This window comes from Camelus bactrianus, chromosome 1 (genome assembly GCF_048773025.1).
Source record: "Camelus bactrianus isolate YW-2024 breed Bactrian camel chromosome 1, ASM4877302v1, whole genome shotgun sequence".
NCBI lineage: Eukaryota > Metazoa > Chordata > Mammalia > Artiodactyla > Camelidae > Camelus > Camelus bactrianus.
The window spans coordinates 70751962-70771944 of record NC_133539.1 but is presented as its reverse complement, the minus strand read 5'-3'; the positions used below and the strand labels follow the sequence as shown (position 1 = coordinate 70771944).

General features: G+C 35.4%; 1 protein-coding gene across 3 annotated transcripts in view; it reads left to right on the top strand.

Moving 5' to 3' along the window:
* VPS8 (VPS8 subunit of CORVET complex) overlaps nt 1-19983 on the top strand; it is a 222892-nt gene that overhangs the window by 30974 nt on the left and 171935 nt on the right. For all 3 annotated transcript variants that reach the window (XM_045519728.2, XM_010959180.3, XM_045519727.2), the window contains exons 10-19: nt 353-420; nt 1668-1821; nt 1925-1984; nt 3682-3789; nt 7907-7987; nt 10020-10190; nt 16930-17004; nt 17704-17739; nt 18807-18897; nt 19327-19373. In XM_045519728.2, coding sequence (XP_045375684.1) covers nt 353-420; nt 1668-1821; nt 1925-1984; nt 3682-3789; nt 7907-7987; nt 10020-10190; nt 16930-17004; nt 17704-17739; nt 18807-18897; nt 19327-19373 — 891 coding nt within the window. The remainder of the gene's footprint in view (nt 1-352; nt 421-1667; nt 1822-1924; nt 1985-3681; nt 3790-7906; nt 7988-10019; nt 10191-16929; nt 17005-17703; nt 17740-18806; nt 18898-19326; nt 19374-19983) is intronic.

Below are 19983 nucleotides of genomic sequence, written 5' to 3'. Positions count from 1 at the left end.
CAAAGTATTCCATTCAGTTTAGTAGCAAGTTAGAAAAAGTTAATGTAAGAACCTAAGTAGAGAACTTTGGGGATTTTATGAATCAGAGTTTGTACTTTTCTTTTATCCTGAGGAAAGGTGATTTTGCTTTTTTAAAGCCTCAGTTTTTTAAAGATACTGAGCCGTTTTTATTCTGAATATGGGCAAGTTTGTATATTGAGAGTGATGAGCTAAATCTAATTTAGGTGATTTCAAATGCTTTTAAATGTATTTGTCTTAGATTTTTGAAAATTTGTGAATTTTCTTCTTACCTTTTTAACACTTGACTGGTTGTTTAAAAATCTGTAAGAAAATAAATACCTTCTCTGTTTAGTTTACAGATGATCCAACTCTTGCAATTTGCAACGACAGCGGAGGCTCTGTTTTTGAATTGACATTTAAGTAAGAGACTAATAGACATATGTAGATAAATGAAGAGATTAGCTTTTGTTTAATGACTTGAAGTTGAATATGAAGAGATCTGGAAAACCCATGTGATTGAAAATAGGTTGTGGCCATGTATTACACTTACCTGGGGAGGCATATAGAACATACGGAGTTCCAGGCCCGGCCCCCTAGAATTCTGTTTCAGTAGGTGTGAGTTGGTAGTCCAGACTCCTGTTCCCCAGAGGTTTCATAATTTCTGTCATGCTTGGGAACCATGAGTATCTCACTAATTTTGGTTTAGGCCCAAGCCCAGTTGATTATAATCATAATGTCAAGGTATGGAAAGGTTTTTATTGCTTTGAAATTGCCCTGTTTACTCTGTAAGTAAGAGCAAAGGCAGTTTAGATACATGGAAGAACATTATAAAGCTGACTTTAAAAAAGAGTAGAATGTAAATTCAATGTGTATTATGTTTCTTTAAGTTCTTCCAAGTAAGGACTATGTTTCTTGTATCTCTCATATTTTCTAACAAGGCTGAGAAATAATTGCTTAAAAAATACTATTCACGTATTCAGCTAATGTTTATTAGCTGAGCATCTCCTACATTTGGGGATTGTTCTAGAGATCAGACTTACAGCTGTGAACCGGACAAGGCTGTTACTCTAATAGAACTTACATTCTGGTTGGGATTGGAGTAGGGAGACAGACAATAAACTAACACATAACTGCAATAACTTCAGATAGCTATGAGCGCTATGAAGAAAATAAGACAGCTCAGTGCACAGGAGTGCACTTCAGGACAATTCAGGGGAGAGACCTGAATGACAATCTAGTCAATAAATGCAAAGATCTGCAAGAAGTGTTCTAGGCAGAGGAACCCGTTCAAACATAGAGGCTTTGAGGTGGGCACAACTCGGCCCATTTGGGCAATGGAGAGAAGGCAGGTGTGGCTGGAACATGAGTTTGTCAGGAGCAACAAAAGTGGGAGAGGAGTGAAGGCAGGAGCCAGATCTTATAGGACCTTTTGAACATGGTAAAGAGTTTGGATTTTATTTTTATGTATAGTAGCAAGCCATTGGGGTGTTTTTAGGAGAAGAGTGAGAAATCTGACCCATAGGTTAAAAATAACATGCTGATGTCATGTGGAGTTTGGATTGCTGGGGGCAGGAGCAGGAGTTGGGAGGCTGTAGTAGTCCACTCTAGAGATTTGGTGCCTTGGATTATTGCTAAATGGATTCTGAAGTGTTCGGTTACATTTTCAGGAGAGTGATGGGAGTGAGAACATGTGAATCTAGGTGCCTCTTCAGTGGTTCTAAGGGCGAAGTTTGCTGTATTGAGCCTCTCCATTCTAAGCCTGAGTTGAAAGATCATCCCATCACACAGTTTTCCTTATTGGCCATGGCATCCTTAACAAAGGTAGGTGTATTTAGAAGATAAAACTCACACCTTTTAGAGGCTTTGAATACCCAAAGTTTGAAAATTGCAGGGTACATATTAAAAATGTATTTTTCTCCTAAAGATACTGGTCATTGGATTGAAGCCATCCTTGAAAGTGTGGATGACTTTTCCTTATGGACGGGTGAGTAAACGTCTCCATTTTATGGGCAAAAAGATCATGTCAGGAGGTTGGGGAAAATGACTTGCAAGTGGTGAATTCTGTGACGTTGTCAGAAAACTAGGTGGAGTGGAAGTCAGCGTGGCAGAGATGTGTGCCTGCTTACCTTGATGTGGTCAGAACAGCATGAGCAGGTGGCTCGAGCAGTGTCCTGGGGATCATGAGATCTGTACTTTCCTATCTTTATTCCTTAAAGTTCTTCCATAAATAGCTGCAGCTTTGACACTGAACTACTGATAGAGAACACCCCACCTTAATAGCCAGCAAAAATTGCTACTACCTGTTCTTTCCTTGGCTTCTTCTGCCTCTGATATTTTACTCTGGGGGATGATACTTCTCAGAACATATTATGTTTTTTTTTAATTGAAGTATAGTCGGTTTACAACATTGTGTCAATTTCTGGTGTACAGCATAATGTTTCAGTCATACATACATATACATACTTACATTTTCTTTTCATATTCTGAGGGAAGACCACTCTTCTGTTTACTTGTTGGTATAATGTGCATTTCTGGGCCCCAGGGGAAGCAGATCTGCCTTTCAGATGGCAAAGCTGGCTTAGATTGCCATTAATGGTTCTTAGGTGAGCTTCATTGGCTAATTGAGATTTATCGTGGTGGTATGTGTTTGCATCTTTTGGTATGTTTTTATTGGTATTTTCCCCCAACATTGTATTATGAACATTTTCAAACAAATAGAGAAGTTGAAAGAATTTCACATTGAACATCTATATACCTATTATTGTAAAATTCTATCATTAGCATTTGACTGTCCTTTATTATATACCTATCCATCTCCATCCACTCATCAGATTATGTGTTTTTTTAATTGACGTATAGTTGATTTATAATATTGTGTTTCAGGTATACAGCAAAGTGACTCAGTTATACATACATATTTTTTCTGGTTCTTTTCCAATATAGTTTATTACAAGATACTGAATATATTTCCCTGTGCTGTAAATCCTTATTGTTTTATCTGTTTGATATATAGTGGTGTGTATCTAAATCTCATACTCCCCACCCTCTTTCCCATTTGGTAACCAAAAGTTTATTTTCTGTGTCTATGAGTCTATTTCTGTTTTGTAAATAAGTTCATTTTTATTATTTTTTAGATTCCACATGTAAGTGATATACAGTATTTGTCTTTCTCTTTCTGACTCACTCAGTGTGATAATCCTTGGGTCCATCCATGTTGCTGCAAATGACAATATTCCATTCTTTTTTATGACTGAGTAATATTCCATTGAATAAATTATGGTTTTTTTAAAAAATGTATTTCCAAGTAAATTGCAGAAATCAATGGCCTTTTTCCTAAATATTTGACATGCATACAATTAACTAGAGTTCAGTGCTTATTGATGTTTTTCCTTTGGTGTAAAATGTACATACATGAAACATACAGATCTTGAGTGTACATTTGCTGAACTTTGAAAAATGTATATACTTTTGTAATCCAAACCTCTGTCAAGATGTAGAACATTACCATCAACACAAGAAAGATCCCTCATGACACTTCCCAGTCAGTCCCTGCTCTGTTGGAATTTTAATGAGAAATCAGGAGAAGTTTAAGGAATGCTAGTCAGATGCTGTTTTTAACTGGAATTTTCTCTTTGCTTTTCTGACTATTTACTGTGATGACTTTTTTTTCTTCTCGATTAGATGGATCCTTCCAGTGTTCCACTGCTGGCCTGGCACTTTGTGGCAGTGCATAATTACGTGAATCCCATGCTTGCCTTCTGCAGAGGAGATGTAGTTCATTTTCTGTTGGTGAGTCCTAAAATGATGCTGTATCTGTTATAAAGTCCTTTATCATTAGATTATTTTTCTGATTCATCAGTAATTTAATATTGTGTCAAAGAAACATGCATAATAAACATAATTCTTTGGAGAGAGAGTGACCTATTTAATTTTTATTTGAGGCTTTAGTGGTTAACATGGAAAACAGCTGATCACCCTCAGCTCCATGCCTCTCCATGGAGTATTTCTCAGTTTCATTTTCTTTGACTAATGAATAATTGATGGTTTAAGTGTCTGTATAAATAGATGAATGTACATGGGTCTGTGTTAATGGCTTACCTGTCTATATATAGTGTACTTATTAGGCAGTAGGTGTCATTGTGTGCCTGCTGTGTTCTCCACGCTGTGATGGATACAATTGAAGTAAGTAAAACTAAATTTCTTCTTTCATGTAGCTTAAAATATTGTTTGAAAGGCAAAACCAATCAATTTATTATGACACAGGAGAACAGTTTAAGGATTCAACTGTGTGATGGGAATTTAAAAATTGATATAAGTTTAGAGTATGAAGAGATTTCTATGGATTAGAGAGGCCATGGAAGACTTTATGAAGGATATACGGCAAATGCTACAGGAGAGGTGGATATGTAGGTTGGGGGAAATAAGATGAACTGAAGTTACAGAGGTAAGAATGTGCCTGTGTAGTCTCTTATTGGGTTTCCTAGCTTGGTGAAGCTAGGGCACGGCTGTCCATCTGGTTTCTCCAGCCAGAAATCTAGAAATTGCATTCTATCAGTTGCATTCTCCCTTCATTTCTGCTTCATCACCACATCCTGTTGATTCTGTCTCCAGAATCTCCTGAATTTACAACCTTTTTGTCTCCCCTGTTGCTCTTCCCAAGCCTAAACCACTGACATTTTTGGCCTGGGCTCTGGAGTAGCTTCCTGGCTAGTCTTTGGCCTTGATGTCTTCACATATGCCAACACCTCTGCCAGGAAAGCTCTGTGCTCTCTTCCATGTCATCCTAGCACGTGCTGAGCATCACGTTCCCTGACCTCATGACCTCATTTAGCCTTTCCTGCTACAGACCCTGTACGACCTTCTCCTTTGATAACATTCAGCCCTTTTTAAGTGGGTTATCTAATTTTTTCTTCCTCACTAGACTGAAAGCTCTGTAAATCTAAAGACCAGATCTATTGCTGTATTCCAGCCACTTGGACAGTGCTTGTATATTGTCGGTGCCTAATAAATGTTCATAGAATTGGTGACAGGGAGAAACTTACTACGGAGTATAAAGCTGAATATATGGCATGGATCTAGATTAGGGGTTGGCAAACTATGGCCCATGGGCCAAATCTGGCTGGCTGCCTGTTTTTGTAAATAAAGTTTTATTGGAAGACAGTCATGCCCATTCAGTTATGTGTTATTTACAGCTGCTTTCTCACTGCAGTGGTAGAGTTGAATAGTTGTGACAGAGATTGTATGGTCTGCAGAACCTAAAATGCTTACTGTATGGCCTTTCACAGGAAAAGTTTGCCGACCTCTAATCGAGATTGTATAATAATTATCCTAGATTGGTAATGGGGAACCATCACAGGTTCTTAGGTAATTAAAGTGATGTGATTAAAGTGACATTTTAAGAAGATTACTGTAGAAATAGCAAAAGAACAGATTATATAGTAAGTTGCAGGGAAATAGAAGGTTTTGCTCTTATAATAAAGCAAGTGTGAGGGCTGCAGATAAGGATGGTTGGTTGCAGTGAGATTTAGGGGTGGCATTTTGAAGGAAAGACAAGGCTTCTTTTCTTACCAGATCTGGGGAATGAAGGACATGAACAAAACATTGCATTTCTGGCTTTGCATTTTAGAAGCATGAAGTATTCGAAGAATTAGGTTAGGGAAGAATTGAATGTATTGAGTTGGAAGTGAAGGTGGGACTCTCAAGTGTTGTATTGGGGAGTGTTCTCTGGGTAGATGGCAGTGTAGGTCTGGGGTGCAAATGAGAATTCCAGGATACAGAAGAAGGTAGTTGAAGCTGTGAAAATCAAAAGCTTGAGCATAAACAACCTTGGTGGATGCTCATGAAAGGGAAAGGAAAAAGAAAAGATAATAGGAAAAGAGGTTCCTATAAAGGCACATAGAGGTAGGAGGGGGAAATATGACAGTATGGCATTGCACAGAAGACCAAGAAAGAGAGGCTTCAGAACATTATCAATTCCAGGGTAATACCAATACCAAAGACAGATCAAGGAAGAAGACTGAAGATAAGGCCAAAGGATGTGCAAGAAGTAGTTCTTTAGAAGCTTTTCAGAGGGCTGGGATTATCAGCAGAATTGAGGTGGAAGCTGGATTGTAGAGCCTTGTTAAAGAAATGGGTGTCTAGAAGATGACTCACAATCATAGTACAGTGTTTGGTTGTAAGAGGAAAGAGAATGGATAACTTTCTGGAAGAAGTAAATCAAAGAAAGTTTTTTGTTTTGTTTTGAAGGTGGGAAAGTCAGAGACATGTTTGATAGCAAGAGGGAAAACACCGTTTCAAAGGAGTGATTGAATGTGGTAGCAAGGGAGGGGGTATATTAAACAGCGATGGAGGGAGTAGAAGTTAGAGTGTGTACAGGTGAAGTGCTTTTCTTTAGCAAATCTTAGAATAATTAATGTTGCCATTGATCTTGTTTATGAAGCACTTTCAACATATACAAGATAAGAATAATTTGGTGCTGTCTTGTTTTCATTTTACAAATGAGGAAACTGAAAGAATAAGTGATTTGCCCTTGGTGACAGGTATGTTAGCAGAACTTACTCTTAAACACATGGCTTTAGATCCCATGTTCCTTTTACCAGAGCATCCTTTCTTACGGAGAAAGTGACTTAGGAACTGAAGATGGAATACACGGAGGGTTCACATCAGTGATGTCAGTTGTTAAGATATCTGGTGAGGTCAACACTGCAAGTGACAGGACTAGAAGGCAAAGAGGAATTGAGACTTAAAAGGAAAGGAAGACGTCAAGGACATTACTGTGAGGGGTATGCAAGAAAACCCAGGTTGAATTGAATGTCCTGAATTTCAGGCAGGTCATTGTGCTGTGTGTCTCTCTTCTTCAGTGCTCTGTCACCTTGGAACAGAAGGTGAGAGAGCAAATTATAAGGCTGATTGAAGGTTACAGAGTGTATATTTATGTATATGCATATATAAGTAAAATATTGACACTTGAGTTTTTTGGGGGGAGATTTGGGGCTGTTTGAGCTGTAATAATGTCATACTTTAGAAAAGTCTCGTTTTGTCACTGCAGCAGTGTTTTCTCTTTCAATGAACTTTTGTTTGACTTTTTCACAACTTGTCACCAGTCCCATTTTATGCTTTAACTCTAGCTAAATACAGTCATTGATGTGATGAGTTAGGTTATTCTGAATTATGACAGAATGAATGTTACATTACAGCATTTGCCAGTACAGACATACTTCAGAGGTACTGTGGGTTCAATTCCAGACCACTGCAATAAAGCACAAATTTTGCAATAAAGTGAGTCATACAAATTATTTGGCTTCCCAGTGCATATAAAAGTTATGTTTACATTATGCTGTAGTCTATTAAGTGTTCCATAGCATTATCTCTAAAAAAAAAAAAAAGTACATACCTTCTCTTAAAAATGCTTTATTGCTTAAAAAAATGCCAGTTTTATGATAGGAACATCAAAGATCCCTGAAAACAGATCACCATCACTAATATAATAATAATAAAAAGTTTGAACTGTGGCAAGAATTACCAAAATGTGACACAGAGACATGAAGTGAGCAAATGCTGTTGGAAAAATGGTGCTGAATGATTTGATCAACACAGGATTGCCACAAACCTTCGATTTGTGAACACAAGTAGTATCTGCAAAGTGCAGTGAAGTGCGATAAAATGAGGTCTGCTTAAACTGACAAGCAGACCCCTGATCAGGCACATCTTGGATTTTGGTACAGATCGCGGTGAGAATGATTTTTTTCATTTGTATAATAGTTTCTTTAATTATCAATATTTTTGTCTTATCTATGTATGAAAATCATTTTCTAGGTGGATTGACTAAATGAAAGACTAGTCATCTAGTCAAGGGCAAAGTCTCAAACGATAGCTGATATTTGGATTGTTTTTATTTCATTACCAGGTTAAGAGAGACGAATCTGGAGCAATACATGTTACTAAGCAAAAGCATCTTCACCTGTACTATGACCTCATCAACTTTACTGTGAGTATAATTGAAATGAAATATCCTCATTTATTTTATGTAATTGTTTTGAGTCCATGCTGTGTTAGGGATTTTTGCTGTGAACCATGACCTTTGAGAGTCTATAAAATGACAGCAGTGAGGTCCCGTTCATATTGAATAAAGGCTGAGCTTGGTGTGATGCCACATTATTTTTATTGTCTTTCAACCTTAAATCCTGCTGAACACTGGCAGGATCAGCAAAAGATTTTTTTTTAATATTCTGATTAACTCAAAGGGGAGATTAGAATCATTTCTTCAGGATCATTGCCAGGCTTTCTTTGTAAACACATTTTTGTACTTCTAAGCTTGCCCTTACTGGTTCAGGAATTATTCTTTTCTTGTGGCTAAAAACTTTGCAGAATTCTCTACCATGCGTCTCAGTCCTGAGCAACTTTTTGATTAAAAAAAAAGATTATTTCTTTTTGTATCAACTTTTATAATAGATGATTTATTAATTTAGTTGCACATTGCCTTTTAATCTCATATACAGACTATTGATTTATAATACTTTTTTCATACACATTTCATGAAATTATTTTGTTCAGCCTCTTCCAATATGTATATAACATCACCAGAACTTGTCATTGAATCATCTAACATAGTTTTTTAGAATTCATCATCGCTTCCATTTAAGATGTTTGAGATGCAGCACTTTAAAAATCTGCATATGGTTCTGTCCCTGGAAAAATTTTTCCCAACCGCAAGTAGCCATTCTCCTGACAGTAGGATATTCGGTGTTTTTCATTTGTCTTGTATGTTATCCATGATGTGGACACTAACTGCATTGCTTTGTTAATTCCCTTTAAAAGGCTTGTTTACAACACATCAGCACTTAGAATTGTGAGGGTCTAATCTCTATAATTGCTAAACCTGCTAACATTTTTGTCATTCTTTCTCTTTTAACCAGGTGCCCTCTGAAAGTATCTAAAAACTAGCACTTGACTAAGGTTGTATAAGGCTAAATAATGTCTATCCCAAATGACACTTTGTTTCTTAAAGTAATCAAGAGAGCATCTTAAAAAAAGCTCTTTGTAGATTGTTTGAATGTCAAACTCTCTGTTTTCTGAGAATTGTTTTTGAAAACCAAACCAAGCCCTTCCCTTAGAGCAGCCACTCACTACACAGTATAAAGTATATATTCAGCATAATTAAAAGAGAATTGATCATTTTGAACTTGATTGCCTTTGATATGGTATTATGCAAGTAATTTCTTATAACATGGGAATAGATCATATAAATAAATCAAAATGAATACCAGAGAGAGAAAGTGCAGGGGAAGCACTTTGTTCTGTCTAATTTTGAATTCTAATTGAGATTTTAAGGCTTTATTTATTTCTTGGGGAGAAATTGAGATTTTTCAAAAAAATATTTTGAAAATAGAAATCTTATACATAACCCAAGAAATTTATCAAAATGGTATCCTTCAGAAGATTTTTAATATTATTAAGTTATTACTTTTAAAACTGTAATAGTACTTACTAAAGAAAATTCAGAATATATAGAGAAATAGAAAGCAAAGAACTCTCCCATAACTTGTAGATATGTTTTGAAGGAAATACGTATTTTAAATAGATTCTATTTTAAAATGTATGTTGCTTAAATGCTAGCAATCATTGGCCAGCTAGGTTTACAAGGTTTCATTTGCCCTATTGATTGATTACAATGTCAGAAACACTAGAAATGTAAACTTGGTCACTTTGCTTAAGTGTCATTGTGCCAGTGTACCTTTTAAAATTTTTTATTAAAAAACAATATATCCCATAATATTTATTAGAGCTGTTAGCCTTTTACATTATGAGTCATTTTAATACCATCAAAACTCAATACTGTGCTGTGCACCTGCTGTTCTCTGGGCTGTCCCTGAGTAGTTCTTGCTGTAAATGTGTTGTCATCAAGTTATTAATTAAATGAATAAGGTCCTCAGTGTAATTTAACTGAGGGACCAAGCTTTCTTGTCCTGGATGGTGGTGTGGGATGGGCTTCACTTTTGTGTTGTGTGTTTGAATTACAGTGGATAAACTCACGCACAATTGTGCTCTTGGACAGTGTAGAGAAGTTGCATGTGATTGATCGGCAAACTCAAGAGGAATTGGAGACAGTGGAGATCTCAGAAGTTCAGTTGGTCTATAATAGCAGCCATTTCAAATCACTAGCCACTGGAGGAAATGTGAGCCAGGCACTGGTAAGGGCAATCCATTATCTTGGTACTGCTTAGATAAACTTGGTATTTTGTTGTTGTTATGCTTTAAAAATAGGAACTCAGAGGAGTTATCTTTATGTCTTGAGGTGTTTCCTTAAGGGCCGTTAACTAGGGTGAAGTGGATGTGAGTGTGTAAGTTTTCAGGAATGTGAACTAAAACTGAAATAATTTCTGTTACCTTCTATCCAGAAATGTGACTATTTTAATACCAAAGAAGTTTTATACCAAAATGATGAAATGAAATTGAAAATTTATGAGAAAGAAATTTAATAAAAACAAAATATTTTAGAAAGTTTAATGTGGTAGCAACAAGCCTGATAGACTTAAGGAATGAATGACTAGGGAGACAGGTAGCCTGTGAGGCTTTGGAAATATTTCAGTGCTTGGTAAAGGGTTGAACAGGTATGGAGGCTGTGGTCACTAAAAAGGCAAAGATGGCTTTGAGAGAAAGAAAGATTCTTTAGGAATAGGAAGTAGATGAAATGTAGGAGCCTGCAGAGAAGGAAGACACAAAAGTTATGATCTTAGTATTAATTTTACTATATTTTAAGCAATGACAATAAAAGCCTTTAGCAATTTACATAAGTGGTTTACAGTTGATTTACCTTGAATTGCAGTCTCATATTTCCTAAACTAGTAATCTTTAAGCAGGAAATTTAGATTCTTTTGAGGCTTCTCTGGGTAATTTCTTGGAAAAAAAATAGTAATGATTGTTACATTTAATGAGTTGTCCGCAGTATAATATGTAGCCATTGCTCAAATCTCCCTAAGTTATTAGAACTTCAGAGCATGGAGTATGTATGAAAGGGTCTTCCATATATATTTTCAGAATTTGGAAACCAGGAAAATCCAGAAAAAGAAATGGTAATGCAATGGAATTCACTATAGTAAGAATATTTATTGTCCCAAACTTAGATATTTTCTTTTGTCTGAGTGGTTATTAAAAATACTGGTGAACTTTAAACTTGCACTTTCAGCCAAGATTGAATAATGGGGACTGGATTTATTCTCCTGTCTAGAAAAAAAAAATCAGAAAAAAAAGAAAAGAAAAGAAACAATAGTTTTCAAGATACCGGGTATCAGACAATAAAGGTCAGTGATCCCTGACAAAATGGGAGACAAGTGACCTGAGACCTATGATTGTCTTGGGAGTGTTTCTAGTCTGTGGCTCAAGGAGGAGGAATCCACCTGGAGCCTGGAGGACTCCATGAGTTGAGCCAGAGCTGAGACTGCAGGAAGACAAAGGTGGGTCAAGTTTTCAGGACAGAGTACTGGAGAGGAGAGCACTATGCAAAGGGTCCTCCTTGGGTGTTCAGCAGACATCTGATCAGCAGATGCATATGAGGGAACTACCCAAGGCCAGGGAAAGAAATATTTGAAAGATATAGAAGGAACTATATCTAGTGCTCACACTGGCTTGTTTACACCAGCCACATGGAAAACTTCATGATTCACTGGGCATTGGGCAGAGTACTCAGGGCCATCTTGCCTCAGTAGTTGGAGTAATTAGGAACAAACACTGCTCTGGTCCCCACTAACAACAAGGTCAGGAAGGATCAAACTCTTTCCAAGTAACTTAACTACCTTTCAGAACAAAGTGCAAAAATATTAATAGGAATACAGTAATTTCCAGAACTCAACAAGGTAAAATTCACAATGTCTGCCATGCCTAGATTCCTAGGCATGCAGAGAAGAAGAAAACCACAACTTACGATGAGAAAGATCAATCAAAACTGACATAGACCTGAAACAGATGTTAGAATTAGCAGACCAAGGACATAACAGTTATTATAACTATAGTCCATATGTCCAAAAGTTAAGTAGAGACTTGGAGATATTAAAAAAGATGCAAATCTAACTGCTAGAGATAAAATCTTCAGTGCTTAAGATAAAAAATACCCTGAATGGGATTAACAGCAGAGTATAGATATTGCAGGAAAAAATTTGAAGGTACAGCAGTAGAATCTATCCAAAATGAAACAGAATAAGTAATTAAAAAAAAAATAGTGTTAATAACCTATGAGACAGCACCAAGTAGCCTAATATATGTGTAGTTGAAATCTCTGAAGAAGAGGAGAGAAAAAGGTTAGGTTAAATAATGGTCAAAAACTTCCAAAACAATAAACACAAATTTCAAGAAGCTCAATGAACACAAACACAAGTAAAATAAGGAAAACCATACATAGGTTGATCCAATGAGTTGGAAAGAGGAAAATATTAAAGGAGGCAAAGAAAAAAGTTCACATGCAGAGGAGCAATAATAAATGTAAGAGCAGATTTCTCATCAGAAACAATCTTCAGCAATCTCCAAAGAAGATACACAAATGGCCAATAAGCATATGACAAGATGCTCAGGATCATCAATCATTAGGGAAATGCAAATAAAAACCACAGTGAGATACCACTCATACCCACCAGGATGACTGTAATCAAAAAGACAGGGAGTAACAACTGTAGATTAGGATGCGGGAAAACTAGAACTCTCATATATTGCTTGTGGGACATGGTGCAGCCACTGTGGAAAATGTTTTGGCAGTTCCTCAAAATATTAAACATAAAGATTCCATATGACTGAGCAGTACTGTTCCTAGGTAGCTACCCTAGAGAAGCAAAGACATATGTCCACACAAATACTTGTACACAAATGTTTATAGCAGCATTATTCATAATAGCCAAAAGGTCGAAACAGTCTAAATGTCCACCAATTGATAAATGGATAAACAAAATGTGTCATAGCCATGTAATAGAATGCTATTTCTCAGTAAAAAAGATGAGCTATTGACACATGCTACAACATGGATAGACCTCAGAAATACTGTGTTAAGTGAAAGAAGCCATATGGAAAGACCACATATTGTTTGATTCTATTTATATGAAATTTCAGAAAAGACAGGTTTATAAAGACAGTACAATGGGGACTGGGAGTAGGAATGGGGATTGACTGAAAATGGGTAAAAGAGATCCTTGTGGAATGGTGGAAATGTTCTGAAACTGGATTTTGGTGATGGTTGAACAACAGTATATTTACTAAAAATTATTGCACTCTTAATGAGTAAATTTTGTGGTATATAAATTATACTTCAAAGCTGTAATTTAAAAAGCAGTTGAATGTTTAAAACAAAAATAATGTACTGTTTATGGTAAGTAGAGATAATAGTATAACAAAAATAGTATATGCCAGTAGGGAGTAGGGGACAGAACTATATCATTGTAAGATTATTACATTATATATCGAATAGTATAATATTTAAATGTAGACTGACAGAATGGCCATCATTCAAAAGTCCACAAATGATATATGCTGGAGAGGTGTGGAGAAAAGGGAACCCTCCTACACTGCTGATGGGAATGCAGTTTGGTGCAGCCATTGTGGAAAACAGTATGGAGATTCCTCAGAAGGCTAGGAATAGACTTACATATGACCCAGTAATCCCACTCCTGGGCATATATCCAGAAGGAACCCTACTTCAAAAAGACACCTGAACCCCAGTGTTCATAGCAGCACTATTTACAATAGCCAAGACATGGAAAGAGCCTAAATATCCATTGTCAGATGACTGGATAAAGAAGATGTGGTATATTTATACAATGAAATACTATTCAGCCATTAAAAATGATAACATAATGCCATTTGCAGCAACATGGATGTCCCTGGAGAATGTCATTCTAAGTGAAGTAAGCCAGAAAGAGAAAGAAAAATACCATATGATATTGCTTATATGTGGAATCTAAAGAAAAGAAAAGAAAAAGACAAATGAAGATAAATACAAAACAGAAACAGACTCATAGACGTAGAGTACAAACTTGTGGTTGTCAGTGGGGAGGTGGGTGGGAAGGGACAGACTGGGAGTTTGAAATTTGTAGATACTTAAAGGTATATATAGAATAAATAAACAAGTTTATACTGTATAGCACAGGGAAATAGATACAAGATCTCGTGGTAGCTCACGGGGAAAAAGAATGTGACAATGAATATATGTACGTTCATGTATAACTGAAAAATTGTGCTCTACCCTAGAAATTGACAACATTGTAAACTGACTATAACTCAATAAAATAAAATTTTATAAAATGTAGACTGAGATGAGTTAAAGCTGCATATTGTAAACACTGGAGCAGTCACCAAAAAAAGTATGACTTTACAATAGTAGCAACAAAATGGAATGTTAAAAAATATTAAATTCAATGAAGCATAAAAAAGAACAGATAGTACAAGTAGAAAACAATAAGATAATAAATCTAAACCCAACTCTCCCAGTAATTATAGGAAATAGAAGTAGTTTAAACATTTCAATTAAAAGGCAGGGAATACCAGACTGTAGAAAAAAGCAAGAACCAACTATGTGCTATCTATAAAAAACATTAGATACAAAGACATAGACAAATTAAAAGTAAGGGGAAGGAAAAAGACATATCATGCAAACACTGATCTTTAGAATGGCTATATTAATATCAGATTAAGTAGATTTCAGAGTAGGGAATATCGATAAGAAATAAAGAGAAATTTCAGATTGATAAAAACAGGTTACTTTATCAAGGAGACATAATAATCTTAAAAGTGTGAGCACCCAATAACAGACCTTCAAAATATATGGAACAAAAACTAGCAAAACTAAAAAGAGAAACAGAAATCCAAAATTATAGTTTGGAAATTTCAAAACTACTTTCTCAGTAATTAATACAATTAATAGACAGAAAGCCATCAAGGGCATACAAGATTTAAAAAAAATTATTGACCAACTTGACTTACCTGATATTTATAGAATATTTCACCCAACAAAAGCAAATTACACACTTTTTCAAGTGCACATAGGGCGTCCTATAAATTATATGCTAGACCATAAAATAAACTACAGCAAATTGTTGAAGGAATTATCAGGGTAAATTTGGAGAAAACCCAAATATTTGGAAGTTAAATAACACTTTTATAAATGACCTGTCAGTGAAAGAAGGAATCTCAAAGGATATTAGAATATATTCTTAACTAAGTGAAAGTGAAAACACAACATATCAAAAATATATGGTCTACAATTAGATCAGTTTTTTGAGAGTAATTTACAGCATTAGATACTTATGTTAGTAAAGAACATCAAGTTAGTGATCTAAGTTTCTGTCTTAATTAAGGAAATAGAGAAAAGCCAATAAACTTAAAAGTAGATTAAAGGAAGAAATAATTAAAAAGATGAACACAAATCAATTAAGTAGAAAATAGGCAAACAATAGAGAAAATCAAAGAAACCAAAGCTTGTTCTTTAAAAGATAAAATTGATAAGCTTCTATTGAGACTAATCAAGAAAGAGAAGATGTAATTACTAATATCAGGAATGAGAGGTATTAAAAAGATATATTAATAGATATTAAAAAGATAATCTGAATAAGTTCTTGCCAATAAATTAAATAACTTTAGGTGAAATGGAAAAATTCTTTGGAAAGCACAAATTATCAAAGCTGACTCAAGAAGAAATGAAAAATCTACATCTGTGTAGCTGTACATCAATTAAAGAAATTAACTGATTTCCTACAAAGAAAGGCCAGGCTCAGATAGCTTCACTAGGGAAGTCTGTTATATTTGAGGGAAAAAAAAATCAATTTTACATCAAAATCTTTTTGAAAATAGAGGAAAAGGGAGCATGTAACTCTTTTTATGACACTGGCTTAACTTTGATAATAAAACCAAAGACATTAGAATAAGGAACACTACTGACCAATGTCCTCATAAGCATAGAAGCAAAAATCCGTAAAATATTAGCAAATAGAAACCCGCAGTGTGTAAAAAGAGTAATCTTGATCAGATGGTGTTTATCCAAGTCATGCAAGGGCTGGTTTAACATTCAAGTATCAATGTGGCAGGGGGAGGGTGCAGCTCAGTGGTAGGAAGCATGCTTAGCATGCACGAGGTCCTGGGTTCAATCCCTAGTACCGCTACTTAAAAAATAAATAAATCTAATTACCTCCCCTACCAAAAATTTTTTTAAAAATTAGAAAAAACTATTACTTGATAGTTTTACATTGGATTCATTTTTTAATTCTCTCTACCTTTGTATATATATTTTAAATTTTTATAATGAAAAGTTAAGAAAAATGACTAGTTATCAGTTGTTGGCCTCATATATTTTGGGGATTTATACATTTTAACGTATTTAAGCCCCCCAGAAACTGCATGGTTTTCAAAGATGGGAAAACTTAATGTCAGAAGTTTGAAACTTGTTTACAATCATACCTTGTAGATGACAGCCAAAATTTGCAACCCAGATTGACCAGAAAGTAGGTTTCATTTCTAATTTGCTGGGCTATGATGATCCTCCTATGCTATGCTGCTTTGTCTTCCTGTTTTCTCTTGTGTTTTACATTGATATTTATTTCAAAGAACTTGGAGGTACCATTTTCAATTAACCCTATTCTTTGCCAGAAGCAGTGACTACTTGTCATCCAATAATAGTAGGCAGGTTACAACAGCTGTCCTTTAGATTTAGAACTTGACGCATTCCTCCCTTTCCCCATTACTTTGAAAAATAGAAAGACCATGTGTAAGCAGAGAATTACTTTTTGCACTTTCTCTTTTCTTCTACTTCCACTGACAGACTGGTATTTGATTGGCATTTCCCCCCGACTCACTTATGGGATGAAACCGTGTTGACGTAAAATGTTGCCTCGTAATTCATATTCTTTAAAACTTGAGACTTCTAATGCATGTAATTTTGCCTTTTTAATTTTTTTATAGGCTTTGGTTGGAGAGAAGGCTTGTTATCAATCCATCAGTAGCTATGGTGGTCAGATCTTTTATTTGGGGACAAAAGTAAGTTCTTCCACTCTGACTTGGCATTTGTTTGTTTCAGGATAGATGGGGCTGGAGGAGGTTGCTGGTAAAGAGGGTGGTGCATTACAAAGTGAATATTGATCAGCAGTAATCTAAAACTTTTAGGGTTTATATGGTCGTGATTTTTAACTAATTTATTTCCTCTCATTTTAGACATATTGTATTTTTACTTTTGTTTAGGTTCTGGTTTGTGGGATGTTTATTTTCTTTATTCAGAGGTATACTTTAATAATCTTCTTTCACATTTATGTTTTCATGACCAGAATATACCTTATCATATTTATTTGTCATGTAATTAAGATGTCCTTTAGCTTACAGCAGCTTAGAGTATACTAAAATGCATTGAGACATTTGACTTCTTATAGGAACTTTTTGTGTTATCAATTTGTTCTTGGGAGTTTTTTTTTTAACCTAACATGGAGAAATATGTTGGGAGATTGGACTTTCCTTGTTCCTTTTCTGTGGAATTAACTCCTTCTTAGACTTAATTTACTTTTTACATGTTTGATTTACTCTTTAATGTGGGCCCTTGAAGACCCTTTAGTAAATGCTTCTAACTGTAGTATGAAATATTTTTACTTAAAGAGATGTAAAATAGGTGTGGGACTGAGACATACATGTCTCTCAAATGAGTTCGTTAAAGATGATCATTTTAATTTCCTTCTCTTTATTTTCCAGTCTGTTTATGTGATGATGCTGAGGAGCTGGAGAGAGGTGAGTTCAAAGTAATTTTATTATATGTTAGCACTATCGAATTGAGAGCATCTTAACAGTTTTGTTTTGACTTTGCAGAAAAAGATTATTTGGATTTGTGCTTTTTAATTTTTAATTTTTTTACTTTTTAAAATTTTTTGGATGGAGGTAGGTAATTAAATTTATTTGTTTATTTATATTTGTTTTTTAATGGAGGTCCTGGGGATTGAACCCAGGACCTTGTGTATGCTAAGCATGTGCTCTACCACTGAGCTATACCCACTCCCCTGGATTTGTGCTTTTTAGTTTCAAAAGTGTACATCAAAACCATTATAACTCTTATGTACTTGATTTGATAGAACTGACTGTAAGTCAGCATTAGGCCTGGCTATGTATATCAGAAAATTCAAAATAACAGTGGTGTGAAGAAGATTTCTCTCTTATGTAAAAGCAGTGTGGAGGTAGGCAGTCTGTGGCTAGTGTGGCAGCTCCGTGGTCTTTGGCATACTACACTTTTCTACCATCCTTATGTGTGGATTCTAGTCTCAAGGTCATTTTATGTTCCAGCATGACTGCTGGAGCTCCAGCTGTTAAGTTTACATTCCAGGAAGGAGGAAAGAGAAGGACTGGCCCTGTCCTTTTAGGGTGACATCCCAGAAATACCAAATAACACTTCCACTTACCTATTGTTGGCCAGAACTTAGTCACATGGCCCAAAGTGGCTGCAGGGGAGTCTTAGAAATGTCCTTTAACTGGTATATTGCTGTCTCATGTAAACTTGAGATTTGTTACTAAGGAGGAAGGAGCAACTAGACGTTATGATTAAACACCTAGCCATTTCTGCTACAGTGACATTCCAGCTGTTTCCTCTTTTCATTTTTAGGTCTTGTGACTGCTTATACTAGCCTTTACAATCACTGTACTGTCCAGTGCTTTAAGAAATTATTTTTGGGAATAAGATATTCACATGGTTTTGGAATAATTTTAGCTACTAAGCAGCAACTTCTGGAAAGATTAGGTAGAATAGGAATTCTGACCGGTGGTTGGTCAGACAAAGGAGTCTGGCTTCTCTCATTCATTCATTTTAGAGAGTGGATCACCTCCTGAAACAAGATTGTCTCACGGAAGCCTTGGCTCTCGCATGGTCTTTTCATGAAGGAAAAGCAAAAGCAGTAGTGGGTAAGTTAATGGAACACCACTGTAGCAGATGTTATTTTCTGGAGCAGAGACAATGGATAATGCTAATCACTTACAGAACTCACTCACCAAAGTGTTAATAAGTGTTTTGTAACTAAGATGTTATCAAACCTTGCAGACTTTTAGTGAAAAAGATTAATGACATGTACAGGATATAGAATTTTAAAGGACACTGTAAAAATTCAATTCATAAGTAAAATTTACTATTTAGAACAAAAGGGAAGTATACTGATATGCTGTCTGGTCTGCTAGATGGGAGGTCTATTATGGCATATTAGCCAACATTTTGATACCTAAGGATTGTTAGGATTGTATCTATTGTTAGCATAGGTTATAAGTAGAAGACCAGAACAATTTCAGTCCTGAAGATGTGGTTTAACTGGTTTTATGCCGGATTTTGCTTCTCTGCAGGATTGTCAGGGGATGCCGGTAAGAGAAAGGCTGTTGTTGCAGATCGGGTAAGTATTTTAATAGGGTCTTTACTAGGCTACAGTACACATTTGCTTTGGGTATTTGCTAATAATATTTGGGTATGATTAGGTAAATGTCTGCAGTCAAGGAGAGACTAAAAAAGCAAATCAGATTATAATTCCCTCTTGTTATCTTGAGTGCTTTTAAAATTTCTTCTTATCACCTTTTCTTTTTTCCCTTGCTCACTCTCTTATGAAGGTAAATAGTAAAATAACCAAAAGACAGAAGGAGGGGGAAAATCCAGGGATCTGGATAATTTCTGAACCTAGTGATAGCTCACTGAAAATTGACATTTGTTAGTCTTTATGAACCGATTAGTAATTATGAGAAATACTGTATGTGCAAGTATTCATGTTGCCTGAGGTAGCAGAGGGGGCTGATGTTTATTATTATTATTAATTAGCATTAATATGGTTAATGTTAATATTTAACATTAGCTTTGTTTTCCTACTCTAAATTTGGTTGAATTCATTTACTATAGTCATTCCTTCTCCTTTTTATTGTACAAATGCATTGGTGAACATTAGATTCCAAATTAGTATAAACATTTGGAAAACATGCACAGAAATCAGTCATTCCTTAGACTCATAAATGATT